The 14,702-nt window shown below is 42.9% G+C and overlaps 1 protein-coding gene across 2 annotated transcripts in view; it reads left to right on the plus strand.

Annotated features, from left to right (window-relative positions):
* Nucleotides 1-2,620: 2,620 nt before the first annotated feature.
* KIF5C (kinesin family member 5C) overlaps nucleotides 2,621-14,702 on the plus strand; it is a 73,866-nt gene continuing 61,784 nt past the window's right edge. For both annotated transcript variants that reach the window (XM_083493764.1, XM_083493763.1), the window contains exon 1: nucleotides 2,621-3,308. In XM_083493764.1, the coding sequence (XP_083349890.1) occupies nucleotides 3,183-3,308 (126 nt within the window). In that variant the 5' untranslated portion in view covers nucleotides 2,621-3,182. The remainder of the gene's footprint in view (nucleotides 3,309-14,702) is intronic.

Consider the following 14,702-nt stretch of genomic DNA (forward strand, 5'->3'; position numbering starts at 1 on the left):
CTTCCCGCTGGTAAGTGGTCCCTATTTATCTACTTGCACCTGGGGGTGCTTTCGAACTGCTAGGTTGGCAGGCGCTGGGACCGAACGACGGGAGCGCACCCCACCGCAGGGATTCGAACCACCGACCATGCGATCGGCAAGTCCTAGGCGCTGAGGTTTTACCCACAGCGCCACCCGCGTCCCTATAAGAATAAAGGATATATAAATATATATAAATATTAATCCTCCATAGATAATGGAAGTAACTAACTGAACAGCATGTGTGTGTGTGTGTGTGTGTGTGTGTGTGTGTGTGTGTATATGGCTGAAAGCGGTGTAAGACGTTTATAGTTTGAACTTATGCAGATATACGGAGAAATAAACCTTGCTAAGTTCAGTGTAAGCATGTATAGCCTGATGATTCATCCATTCATTTGGTACCTCTTCAAGAAGCTTAATATACCTTATATTAAGCTAGCATCCTGAGCACACAGCAAGAACCATAGAAATTATTTTTTTCATGCTAGGTTCCTGCTTTGTGCTCAGGATGGCAGCTTAATATAAGGTCTTTCAAAATACCCCAATTCTAAACACATTTTTGGGTCTCATTGATCATAATGGAACAAATATTTGTTGGAAGGTATTTGGGTTGACAGCTAGTCAGATCAATCTTGGTGTGCACTGTGCAATCCAAAAGGATTGGGTGCATGAGTTGTTGCACAGGGGCAACCTGACAATTTATGTACTGCATTGATTCAATAATATAGAACAGAGTATATAATATGAGTTTGGTGCATGCTTCTCTGAGCTCATTGGTGGGAAGGCTGAATAACAATGAAATAATCTTGAGTGCAGTGGGAACACGTCAGAGGAGAGGCAACACTAAATATTGCCTATCAATTACTACTAAAGCTCAGAAAGGCCTCACAAAGGAGGGACAGATCTATAATAGGTGTGCACTGATCATTAAACACTGTAGCATGAATGGGAACTACCAACATAAGGCAAAGGACAGTGAGCAAAAACTATTTTTTTAAAAGTACATGTGCAATGAAGCCTGGAACCACCATAAAATTATGATTCGCTTGAGCTGGTGCAAGCAACATTATCTTGGAAACATGTTCCATTAACTTTTTCTAAGTACCAGTGAAGTAGTGCTTTGCTGACAAAGCAAGAATCCATGAAGCTGCGAGAAAAGCAAAAGGGAAGCAATCCTATTGGAAAGACTTGTGAGGAGGCAAGTCAAATATTTAATTATTAATATACATATTTTAAATTTTGTAATATTCAGATGGTTCCAGAGAAGTCATGGATAGTTGGGTACCCGTCTGATTGAAAGGATTGTTGTTGTTGTTGTTTAGTCGTTTAGTCGTGTCCGACTCTTTGTGACCTTATGGACCAGAGCACGCCAGGCACCCCTGTCTTCCACTGCCTCCCGCAGTTTGGTCAGACTCATGTTTGTAGCTTTGAGAACACTGTCCAACCATCTCGTCCTCTTTCGTCCACTTCTCCTTGTGCCCTCCATCTTTCCCAACATCAGGGTCTTTTCCAGGGAATCTTCTCTTCTCATGAGGTGGCCAAAGTATTGGAGCCTCAGCTTCAGGATCTGTCCTTCCAGTGAGCACTCAGGGCTGATTTCCTTCAGAATGGATAGGTTTGATCTTCTTGCAGTCCATGGGACTCTCAAGAGTCTCCTCCAGCACCATAATTCAAAAGCATCAATTCTTCGGCAATCAGCCTTCTTTATGGTCCAGCTCTCACTTCCATACATCACTACTGGGAAAACCATGGCTTGAACTATACGGACCTTTGTTGGCAAGATTGAAAGGATTAAGGATTACCAGAGTAATATACCCAACGCCACCCAATGAGCCAGTGATGGAGAGCAGGATTTTTAAGTTAAGTAAATTAAAAGTAAATTAAAATGTGAAGAGGCAACATCAGGAAGATCTCAGAAAGGGGTAATAATCATCATCAGTGCTTTTTTTCTGGGGGTACGCAGGGATACGCATACCCCTAAACTTTTTGTGAATATAAGTTTGGCCTCATTGAGGGACAGTATTTCAGTATGAGTAGGAAAATGAGAATACCCCTAAACATTTTTAAAGAAAAAAGCAAACAACAACAACAACATCATACTTGGCAGATAATATTACTTTCACAAGTTGTTTCAAGCAAGGCACTCTAAAACTAGTATGCTTAAGATACTATATGCCGATATTGGGACTATGGGATGGGATTGTGTACGAGTTTTGAGGAAGAACTGCAACCTTCTCTTTTAGGCAGGAGGCGCCTGATTTTCAGTCTGACGAGTGATTTCAGGCTTGATACATGCTAACATTGTGCCATTCTGCTTGGTTAATTTGAAATATATTTTCTATTTGTATTTGTTAGAAGTCCTCCAGGTGCCAAAATATGGCAAAACGTTAGGAGAAGGGGGAGGGGGGAAGTTGGTGGTGGGGAGAGAGGAAAACCACCTCTCTTCCCATTCTTTCCCGCCTAGTCTCTCCGGTCCCCCGCTCTCCCCACCTGTTGTTCCAAGAACTACAACTCCCAGGATGCGCCAGGAACTTCTCCCCCTCCAGCCCGTGAGCTTTGGGAGGGGTTGATGTAATGCAGTGAAGTCACAAAGCACTTGAGGGTGGGGGAAGAGAGAGAGGGAGAGGGAGAAGGTGGTTTGCTGGCGGGGATGCAGGATGGTGGCGGCGGCGGCAGCGGCAGCAGCAGCAGCAGAGCTTGCAAAGCTAGCAAGCGGCTCCGGCGTTTGAGTGGGCAGGAAGTGGGGCGGCGTGGAGAGCAAAGGACCCGGCTTCATTTTTTATATATATAAAAAGGCTTCGAATGACCATATGCATTCCTGTAGTTGGATGCTTTTCTTTCACGGCACCGGCTGCCCGCCTCTGAAGAAACCTTCGATGGGCTGAGGCGGGCGCCCCCCACCCCACCCCTCACCTCAGGCCATTCCCGCCCTTCTGTTTATTCTCCTGCCTAAGTTGCTGGCGCTCGCCCGCCGTCGTGTGAGGCAACCGGGCATGCCTCGTTGCCGCCGCCGCCGCCTCTCCTGACCGGGCCGGGCTCCTTCCCCTGCAGCTCGAACACCCCCCCCAAAAAAGAAACGAGAAGCCGGGGAGGGGGGCAAAGGAGCGGGCCGTCCTCGCCACGCGCCGTAGGTCAAGGCGCCGCCACCTCCTCCCCGCGCCGAGATGGCGGACCCAGCCGAATGCAGCATCAAAGTGATGTGCCGGTTCCGGCCCCTCAACGAAGCCGAGATCCTCCGCGGGGACAAATTCATCCCCAAATTCAAAGGCGAGGAGACGGTCGTGGTCGGGGTAAGCTTCGTCGCCGCCGCCGCCTTGCTTGGGGTGGCTTTTTTGTTGTTGTTGTTTTGGTGAGGGGCGCGGGCGAGGGAGCTGCCTTCATCTTGCCCCCCTCCCCCCTTCGCCTCAGGACCTTCCCTCGCCTCCTGCAGCAACGTGCGGAGAGGAGAGACCCGCCAATTTCCTCCCGCCCGGCAACCTTGCTGGGCCCCCCTGCCTGGCGTGCCTTCGCACTGCATTGTTGTGCTCCTCCTTCCTCCGCCCATTGTTCCCAACCTTGGCTGCTGTTCTGGAGCCTTTCTGTGTGCTGGGTGGCTTTCCCATCCAGGCTCTTTTCATTCACCTTGAGCTCCTGGTGCGGGAGGAGGGTGCGGGGATGAGATTGGGAAACCCCTTCCAGCCACTTGGCGTGGGAGGAAAGGTCGCGCCTCGCCTGGGTGTCTTCCTCCCTTACTCCTCAGACTTGGAGATCATCTTGGGGGGTCCCAAAGGAGAATGCCTCTTCCTCTTCTCTTTAGCTGGAATAGATACCCAAAAGCTGTGGGAAAGGGTGTCGGTAGGTTTTGTTGGGGGTGGGTGGGTGTCACGTAATATAGGTGTTTGGTGGTAGCATTCTTCCCCCCCCCTTTGGGGGATGCAACATTTCAAGCCATCTCATGTGCAGGAGCATAAGGGGAATGGCACAGCCAAGTGTCTTGCGGCAACCTTTTTGAAAGCTTGACATTTATTGCGGCGTGAGCCTTTTGTGGGCTGAGAGCCCACGTTGGCAGATGCATGGCATAGTTGCCTTCAGTTGACAGATAGGCATAAATAGGTCTAGAGAAAGTAACTGCGAATGGTGGTGCAGAAAAAGCATGAAATGCAAGCATTTATTTATTTATTTAATGTTTCACTCCCTTGTCTAGCTTTGTTGAAGTGCCCGTTTCTTGTCTTATCGTCCTTTGCTCCTATAGGCCAGATACTACATTTAATTCCTACATCTGCCAAACGTTAGTGCCCTGCAACAAAATATCCTCCTTCAACCCTTTTTGGATGCTTTCTGCAGGGGAAAACCTGCCATGTAAGGTACTGCTTGGCTGAGTTCCTTGTTTTCATAGCCGCAGCAGAGGGCAATGGTGGGGAACTGAATAGAGTCAACCCCAATTGACTCTTCCAGCTGCCTCCCTTCCCTCCTTGCTGCTGCAGCCTTCCAATCCCCAGCATTGATCAAGCTGATGTCATCTGGATCACTGGGCATGCTCACATGCTCCCTCCTGATGCCTTTGACTGATTGACAGGTGGCAAGAAATTGCTGAGAGAATTAGAGGTGGAGGAATTCCCACCCCCTCTGCCAACCCAGCTTGTGTTTTCATGCATTTTTGCAGCCCTGAGTTAAAAGCATGCCAAGCTGCAGTCTCTGCAGACAAGAGCAAAATTTATGTATTCCATCCAGAGATGCTCACTCGTTGCCTGCTGTGTTCATTTCCTGCTCTTCTTGCTGCATTATGGGGAGGGAGAAGAGAGAGAGAGAGAGAGAGAGAGAGAGAGAGAGAGAGAACCTTCGCTTAACAAGAGTTCCTTTCCTTATCACTTACCGGATCATATTGGCCTTGGTTGAGACGTTTGCTCTTCCTTTGTCCTAGATGTGCTGGCATGGGTGGGGGAGAGGATGCCTATATATCTGACCTCAACTCCAGAGGTATCTGGCCTTCAGGGCAATTTGTGGTAATTTTCTCCTTGCAATATGAATTACCTAATAGTCTTGTAATATGAATCTATGGCAACCTTCCACCTGAATTCCCCTGAATAATGGCAACCTTCTGCCTCCATGCTAAGATTTTCAAAATGTGTTCCAAGGAAACTGGTTTAATTAGAAGATCAGTAATGGTAGACAAAGCTTTCAGCTTGCCTGCCCTTTACTGGAGTTCCTGGTGGTGTGCAGCTGTGGACCCCAGTGAACTGAGTGTGCACCACAGAATATACCAGAGAGTCCGACTCTTCAGTGGACAAAGTCAGTATGGAAAGCATTTTATTAAAGGAGTTGAAAGCTACATTTCTAAAACATTGGTGGGCAGCTTCTTCAACAACCTTTGTTTTTGTTACCCTTGTATCCTCCCTCCTTTACCTCTGGACCACAAAGCGACATTTGAGTCTCACAATAACTTTGAGAAGGTAGGGATGGCTGAGAGAAGGTGACTGTCAAAGACAGATTATGTTCAGAGGTATGAGAAGGGATTGGTGCTTCTATCATAACAGGTTTGTGAGTGTGTAGGGCAAGGTCCCAGGAACAATCCCCTGGCATCCGTAATTGTTAGCTGAATTCTTATTTGAACATTTTTGTTTTTTATTGTATGGTTGTTGTCATTGGAACATTCTGTGGCAGTATTGCATGTTGTCTAAAGAAGTGCTTTGTTTTTCTTGTCTTTAAAAATATAAACATTCCTATAAGATTTGATAAATGGACAATTTTAATTTTTTTAAGAAGAAGAGTTAAAAAACCCCAAACCAACTATCAGTTGATAAAGCAAAAGGAAATCTGTCTGGTTATTTGATCTTTACTGGTTATTGATATCTACTTCTCTTTATTCTGCAATGAGAATTTGCCCCCCACTCTGAAATGGTTGTTTTGAATTGTCAGTACACCCATACCCAGTTTTCAGAGTTACATCAGAGCTGGACTAGGAAACTTTAGTAATGAATTAAGCACTAGCCAACTCTGTTCATTTCTACTTCTGGTCTATCAACCACAACAAAATGGCAATAGATATTTGTATGTGGGTGTAATATTTATGTTGTCGGGGAAATGGTTATAGGGCTTTGTTCTAACGAATGATTATTCTAATAGGCTTACGTCAGTACTCTGCTAGATAATTTTTACTTGAATTAGTGAGCAATTAGCCAAACAATAATTACAGTGTTTGTAGGTGTCGTTATGTTTTGCTATTTATGCTTGGTAGTTCTGGATGCAGCAGTGATATTATTAATTGCATTTGGTTTTGTCCTTGGATACTTAAAAGTTCTATCACTAAGTAGCTTTAGAATCACTAAATATAAACTAAAAAACCTTGCTCAAGTAGTTTGTTTTTAAAAATGGTTTGTAACTAGAACTCATTGGTACAGCTTTGCTTTCATTTTTAAAGAGCACAATGATGAATTTGAGAATATATTTTTATAGGGTGAAATTCAATGTAGCACGATAATTGGGAAACGTGTGCAGGGAACAAGAACTGCTTGTGTAATGGGTCTTTCTCTGTGTGCCCCCAAATCTGTTCTGGGGGTTCCTCCAGCCTTCCAGGCCAGATTTAGGGAGTGCAGGAAGAACTCTTGGGGGAGGAGAAGAGGGAAAAGTCCTATCATGCAAGCAGACCTTGTTCTTCACACAGAACAACTTAGTTGAACCCTGCCCATAGAAATCAACATATCCCTTTTTTTTTAAGCTTATGGAAAGAAAATACATGGAAGCATCTCTTTTGAAGCTAGCTGTTGTTACTTGCCTACAACCAAATATAAATACAGTGGTACCTCGGGTTAAGTACTTAATTCATTCCGGAGGTCCGTTCTTAACCTGAAACTGTTCTTAACCTGAAGCACCACTTTAGATAACGGGGCCTGCTGCTGCTGCGCCGCTGGAGCACGGTTTCTGTTCTCATCCTGAAGCAAAGTTCTTAACCCGAGGTACTATTTCTGGGTTAGAGGAGTCTGTAATCTGAAGCGTATGTAACCTGAAGCATATGTAACCCGAGGTACCACTGTAAGCTGGGTGGAATCCACTGGAAATCTCTACCCTCCCAATCCTTTCCTATTGTGTAATTTCCATTTGTTTCAGGACAGCTTTCACTACTTTCTTGCTCTCCTGGCTTCTATGGCTCTTTTAGGGGGCTTGTGTGGGTGCAGATCTCTTGCTATGTGTAGTTGGGGGAAACATTGCCAACCACAGCCTGCTTCACCTGTTTGCTTGTAAAGCTGTCTCGAGGCAAGTGGAGGAAACCAACAGTGATTTGATTCTTCTTCCTCTGTAAACTTTGCAGGTGGTAATATTTTCTATGTTCTTCATCACCACAGACTGAACTCATATTTGCACCAGAATCAAGCAAAGCTGATTCAGCATAAATTTAGCTTGCTGAATATCTTTCCTTCCTTCCTTCTTTCCAGGCTGTGTGTGATATTGTGGAATTAGCTTACTTCATAAGAGAAATTATCTATAATAACTCAATAAGTGATTACAAATTTTAGCACCTTTAGATTACTTAGTGGCAACTACATTTGCTACATGAATAACTCATGAACTTATCAACTTATGCCAATGTGGTGGCATTAGCTTGACAACAAAAACCTTTTCATATTCCTGTGTTCAAAATGTGAAGGGTTAGAGAATGTTTCGGATTGTGTGTAGTCAGCAGTTAGTTTTTGGGTGGTCTTGCTGACAAGCCCCAAAATCATAGCCAGCAATTTCCCACGCTGGTTTTTCCCTCAGGAAAGACTGGGAGATGAGGGTGTGCACATTTTTGTGCTGCCCTGTCCGAAGCTACTGTGGGCATCTTTAGACTGAGGCAACCAATGTTTTATCACCTACCTTGCTTATTCTCCTCTCCTTGGGCATGCAGTTCCTAGCCTTTCTCCCAGCTCTGAAGCTGGAGAGGATTGCCACACAACTACCTTCAAAGTGGAAAGGTTGGCCAGGCCACTTATCACACTCTCTTATGGGCAGGCCATGCTCACCATGCTAAGTGGATTTATTGCATCTCACGTAAATCTGCAAGATTTAATAGGTGCTGGTGTTTTTCAGGGGGAACTTGTTGCCTAACTCTCTATGTTCTGCCTGCCTTGTTTTACAGCTAGGAAAACTGTTCCACCACTTCACCAAATTGCTGTCTTAAAAAAAATTATAGCAGTGATTGCAACCAATTGTTAACTTGCAATCAAAGGCATGGTTTACTCTGGCTTGCAAATGAATATGCTGCACAAATGTAGGTTGTACGATGGCCCTCCTGTAATTGCTGAGGTCTCCTTTCTCTCTCTGCTGAATACTGCAGTGATTAGTTGGACTAATTACTCTGTTGTTAGTGCAACAGCTGATAGTTTCTACTTTTTCCAGTATTTCTTGTCATTCCACAGCAGTAAGCATGCTTTAGTCCAGTGCTGTGCTGGTTCTGTGTCCTGACACTGGGTGGGATAGAACCCATCACACCCATTTGCACATGGACTTTAAAACTGAAAGGAAACAGCAACATTTGTGCATTTTAAAAAAACAAACAAACAAACCTCAGCAAACCATTTGTGCCTCTGCAGTGCTGGCAGTGTTGAGGTTTGGAAAGCAGTACAAACCTTAGCTGTTCAATAGACTCCTCTGGTGGGCTATGAAGTGCATGCTTTTCAATCAGTTCTTTTCAATCCAGATCTGCTGCCTGTTGCATCCTGTTGGTTTAAAGTCAATAAAAAAAAGAATGCACCCCAGGGATCTTGGATCACCACGACAGGCCTTTTGTTTGCATGAGCAAACAGAAGCATGTTTTGGCCAAAGTAAAGCACTTTTCCAGTCCTATTTATCTCAGTGGGAGAGATTTAAGTATCTATTGGATAGTCCTGCTGAAATCAATGTGATTTAGAAGTACTTTTATTTTACTTGTGCCTTAAATCTAGCATCATTATAAAAGAATCTAGATAAAGGCATTTTGCTCAGGGATTGAGAAGAACGTTCTCAAATAAAGAGGGATAACTTTGTGACAGCCATCCATTGTATGCTTCCTAGAAAAAACAGTTGTCACAACAATTCATGTCCCAGTGTCAGGAATAAATTTCAGAAGTTTGTTTTGGTATTAAATCTATGCTTAGCAACTTAAACACAACAATTTAATTAGTCAAATAAAACCCAACTCTTAATACAGTAAGTTGTAAAGCTGTTCTGCTCATTAGCAGAACTTTATTGTTTATTCTGCTTGATTTCTTGCACTGTTTAGCATGAAAATAGTTTGAATGGTGCTTTTAACAGTGTGTTTTTTTAAAAAAATTATTAAAATGTCTTTGAATGAGTAAGCATATGTTTCATCCTGGATGTTCAAAGCAGATAACCATAGATTTAGGGTAAAATTCAAGTGGACTTCCTTGTGCCCCTCCCCACCAAAAATTCTGGCAGCATGGGGGAGGGTGAGAAGAAGGGGAAGCCCCTTTGTACAATAAGTCAGTCCCACTCATATATGGATGATGTTGGTGTCACCCTTAAATCATACCATTACAATTATATAAAATCCTGTAGAACAACTAAAATATAATAAACTCCAAAATCAAGTTAGTCAGTACCTTTATTGGGACCAACTGAAATGCCATCCAAAATGGAAGGTCCACAGCAAACTATGGCAAGTTCTTAAAGAAATGGGAGTGCCTGATCACCTCATCTGTCTCCTGAGAAATCTCTATGTGGGACAAGAAGCTACAGTTAGAACTGGATATGGAACAACTGATTGGTTCAAAATTGGGAAAGGAGTATGACAAGGCTGTATATGGTCTCCCTACTTATTTAATTATATGCAGAAGTCATCATGCGAAAGGCTGGACTGGATGAATCCCAAATCAGAATTAAGATTGCTGGAAGAAATATCAACAACCTCAGATATGCAGATGACACAACATTGATGGCAGAAAGTGAGGAGGAATTAAAGAACCTTTTAATGAAGGTGAAAGAGGAGAGCGCAAAATATGGTCTGAAGCTCAAAATAAAAAAAAAAAGAAGATCATGGCCACTGGTCCCATCACCTCCTGGTAAATAGAAGGGGAAGAAATGGAGGCAGTGAGAGATTTTACTTTCTTGGGCTCCATGATCACTGCAGATGGTGACAGCAGCCAAGAAATTAAAAGACACCTGCTTCTTGGGAGAAAAGCAATGACAAACCTGGACAGCATCTTAAAAAGTAGAGACATCACCTTGCCGACAAAGGTCCGTATAGTTAAAGCTATGGTTTTCCCAGTAGTGATGTATGGAAGTGAGAGCTGGACCATAAAGAAGGCTGATCGCCGAAGAATTGATGCTTTTGAATTATGGTGCTGGAGGAGACTCTTGAGAGTCCCGTGGACTGCAAGAAGATCAAACCTATCCATTCTTAAGGAAATCAGCCCTGAGTGCTCACTGGAAGGACAGATCCTGAAGCTGAGGCTCCAATACTTTGGCCACCTCATGAGAAGAGAAGACTTCCTGGAAAAGACCCTGATGTTGGGAAAGATGGAGGGCACAAGGAGAAGTGGATGAAAGAGGACGAGATGGTTGGACAGTGTTCTCGAAGCTACCAGCATGAGTTTGACCAAACTGCAGGAGGCATTGGAAGACAGAAGTGCCTGGCGTGCTCTAGTCCATGGGGTCACGAAGAGTCGGACATGACTAAATGACTAAACAACAACAACAACAGGCTTGTGCCCCAGAGAGGTCACCTTGGTGCTGCTATTGCAGCAGTTTGTCTTCTCCCCCAGTGACTTGGAGGCGCACTCCATTGTCTCTTGAGACAGACGGATGCCAACAGATTTATCCATTACTGTGTAAAATAACAGTCTATGAAAAGACAAATGGTTGTGAAACCATCATGAAAACAACACTGGTAGCCCAATAAACCCCTGAATTATTCAGTTTTATAAAATAATGAAATGCGTAAACTTTGTACCATGACATTTTGTTGCCATGATATAAGCTTGATATATATGATGCAACTGCATTTACCCAGTACCACAAATGCTTTGGGTTAAATGTTGTCCTTTTGCTCTGTGTCAAGTTATCCTACATTGTTAAATGCTGCTTCGATGCATGGTAGTTTTTGAAAAGTGGGGGGAAGAGCAGCACTAAGGAAAAATGAGGTTGGTCTTGCAAAAAAGGCATAAAAGGGTAATCCCCTGCTCCCATCCCTCTGTAATTGGACAGATATACATTTTATTTCCATTGGTACAAGAATATGGAGCAGAAGCAAAAAGGAGAAGACCATAATGGAGCATGAGAACAATATTACAGAAGAATCTGCTGACATGGTTGATTATTGAGAAGTGTGACATTTGTTTTGTGTGCTTTTATCAAAGATATAAACAATTCCTCAAATTACATTTGACCTCTGTAACTGGCAACTACATCTAGTATAAATTATTGGTCTCTTAATGTCGGAAAATGAACAAAAATTCCCATCCTGGATATGATGTTTTAAAATGAAGCAAATTTTATTTACATAAAATTGTATTTTTGCTTTATCAGTTTTGTTGAGTGTTGCTTTGCCTGTGCAAAGACCCAGCTAGGTAAGATATAACATGGAAAGTACTCTGCAGCTTAATCACATCATTTTTCAGGTAGGGATTTATTTGTCTGCAAGACTGAAGTTTTTCCTTTCCCCTTTTCATTCTTTCTAGTTTGCTGCATCCTTTTGGCATCACCAGAGGTCCCACCTTCATCAGACTGGCTTTGTGTCAGGATTATTTGTCAAGTCATTCTGATTATACGACGTTCATTAGAAGCAACTGGATCTCTTGTGGTCCAGAAACACTAGCCAACATCTTTACTTGGAACACTAGAGGCAAAATCTGGATCTTGGCTATAAGTGGGAGGATAATTAGTCATTTTAGACAGCCTATGTGAACAAAGTACAATTAATGATATAAATTTCTGAGGTTTGCTGCATTTGATTCAGGTTCACATTCAGAAGAATTTGAGGCCCTTCCAAGACACATCAGCAAGCACTTGGTAGAGCTATGGGGAAGCCTATGACCTTGACCACATAGCTGTAAAACCCGCAAGTCCTGATTCTTGCTCTTTGGCTGATGTCTTGCACGTCTGGGAAGGCAGGGCCCTGGCTAACTCCACCAAAAAGGCTACTGTTACTGCTGAAGTTGCCTAGAATATATTTAATATGCTTTATGGCTGAAGTTCCTGAACTGCAACTCCCACCAGCCCCAGCTAGCATGACAAATGATCAGGGATGATGGGATGTTGATTAAGAATGTTAGAATCTGGCTCATTAACGACCATGCTCATCAAATAAATAAATAAAGCAAGTTCCATTTAATGTTTAGCCCTTGATAAATTCGCTTGAATTGGAATGCAGGCAGATGAGATTTTCATTTGTTGGGTTCAACAGGCCAGAAGAATACAGATGTTTTGCGTGTGTCAGCATGCACAACTGCATGTGCCATTGTGAGTGTCTGAGGCAGCGCATGCTTCTTGATCATATGGGATCAGCTGCAATATTAGAATCTTAATTCATTGCTCGCCTTTGTTGGACAGCCAAGTCAGGGTGTCAAAGGAGGTCCCACTGTAAATGAATGATAGTGTTGGGGCTTTCCATGTTTTTACAGACCAGCATTCTTGCCTTGGCCTTCAAAGAGGTCAGTGTCCCCATCACTTATTCCACAATGCTTTTAAAGAAAGATATGATACATTATGATATGATATGATTGATATGAACACAGATTAAGGCTTTGTAGTGTGCAGTAAATTGTGGAATATCACTAGCTACCACTTCATCAATGGAAATGCTTTCCTTCCCCACCCTGTTTGCTCTCTTTAGAAGCTGGTATCCTGCTGACTGGTATTCTTTGGGTTTAGAATTCAAGCCACCGGTGACCTGGCTCGGTTATTTAGCTGGTGCTGACTGAGCTTTGTGCTTCTCAGCTGGGTTGCTTCTGCTTTCTCTTGATTTAGAATATTGATTTCCACCTCCCCCTCTCTCTAAGTGAGAAAACTGGCTGCAGACTGAAAATGGCATGGCAGGAGGGGGGGAAAGTGAAACACAGTGGGTGAGATTAGAACAAAATTGGAAGAAATGACAGAAGGAATCAATGAGGAATTGTTGAAACAATAATTGATTATGGGGTCTTGAAAAAAGAACATCATGTCCGACAGCATGTAAATCACAGAAGTCGGGAAGTAGATGAGAACTACACATCTAAGCAAAATGTGCACCTGCATTATTTCTTGTTTGATCATAGTCCTGTACAGTGCAGCAAAAGGCTTAATGTGTGAAATTGTGCAATTACACTATTGCAGCATGAAGAAACGTAAGAAATGAATTTTACCCTATTTCATGACAAATAGTGTGGCAATAGTATATTTGAGTTGATTACTTACTTTTATTTTATTGCTTTTTGAATTTTTATACTGCCCTATACCTGGAGGTCTCAGGGCAGTTCACAGAATAAAATCAAAATATAAAACCACATAATACATAATCAAAATAAAAACAACAACTCAATAATACCCCCCCAAGCCACATTTTAATAGGGTGTACATAGGATGTCAATCAAATCAACCAGAGGCCTGGTTAAAAAGGAACATTTTTGCCTGGCACCTAAAGGTGTAGAATGAATGTTTTTATGCAATGGTGTCCAGACATAGGGGAGGTGCGTGCAGTTCTGATCGTGATATTATGAACAGAATAGAGATTAACACTGAAAACCCTGCATTCTGGCAGTGCAAGTGTGTGTTTAAAAAATTCAGAAAAAAACAGTTTCATTATTATTACCGTATTTTTCGCTCTATAACACGCACCTGACCATAACACGCACGTAGTTTTTAGAGGAGGAAAATCCGTAGGCATGCCACCCGTAGGCATTCCCTCCATAACACACACAGACATTTCCCCTTACTTTCTAGGAGGAAAAAAGTGAGTGTTATGGTGCAAAAAATACGGTATTTTTCTGTAAAGTTCAATGTAGTATTTCTGTCAGACCCATTATATATGTACGAAGACAGTTCTCTTTCGCAGACAGAGAGGGAGAGAGAAGGTTCACTCACTTCCTTTCTGTCAGTATTACTCAGTCCATCTTTCTGATGTATGGAGGCTCAATGTGATAGTTTGAAAGAATGAAGAGCATTGTTCACTGAAGGAATACATATTTGAGGCTTGTGTAGTTTCAAATGGAAGGTAGCTTGAGTTTGTTCACAAAAGGGATGGTGAGGGAAAGATGATCACAGGAATTATTAGTGACTCACTATTGCTGGTGTCTATATTTTGGTTAAAGGGACGCGGGTGGCACTGTGGTCTAAACCACTGAACCTCTTGGGCTTGTTGATCAGAAGATTGGCAGTTAGAATCCCCGCGATAGGGTGAGCTCCCGTTGCTCGGTCCCAGCTCCTGCCAACCTAGCTGTTCGAAAGCAGACCAGATTTATATTTTTTTATATAGTAATTTTTATTGGTATATCTGTTTTTGTTTTTCTATGTTGCCCTTATTTTATCTGTAAGCTGCCTTGAGTCCCTGTCTGGGTGGGGTATAAATACATATAACCAGTGCTTTTTTTCTAGGGGGCGCCGAGGTATGCATACCCCTAAACATTTTGTGAATCTTTGTACTTTTGTCCATTTACTGTATTTATTTTTCCCAATTTGAACTATAAAATGGTGATTTTCTTGGGTCAGAATGAGAGTACCCCTAAACATTTTTAAAGAAAAAAAGCACTGCATATAAT

This window comes from Podarcis liolepis (genome assembly GCF_965112155.1).
Source record: "Podarcis liolepis genome assembly, chromosome: 1".
NCBI lineage: Eukaryota > Metazoa > Chordata > Lepidosauria > Squamata > Lacertidae > Podarcis > Podarcis liolepis.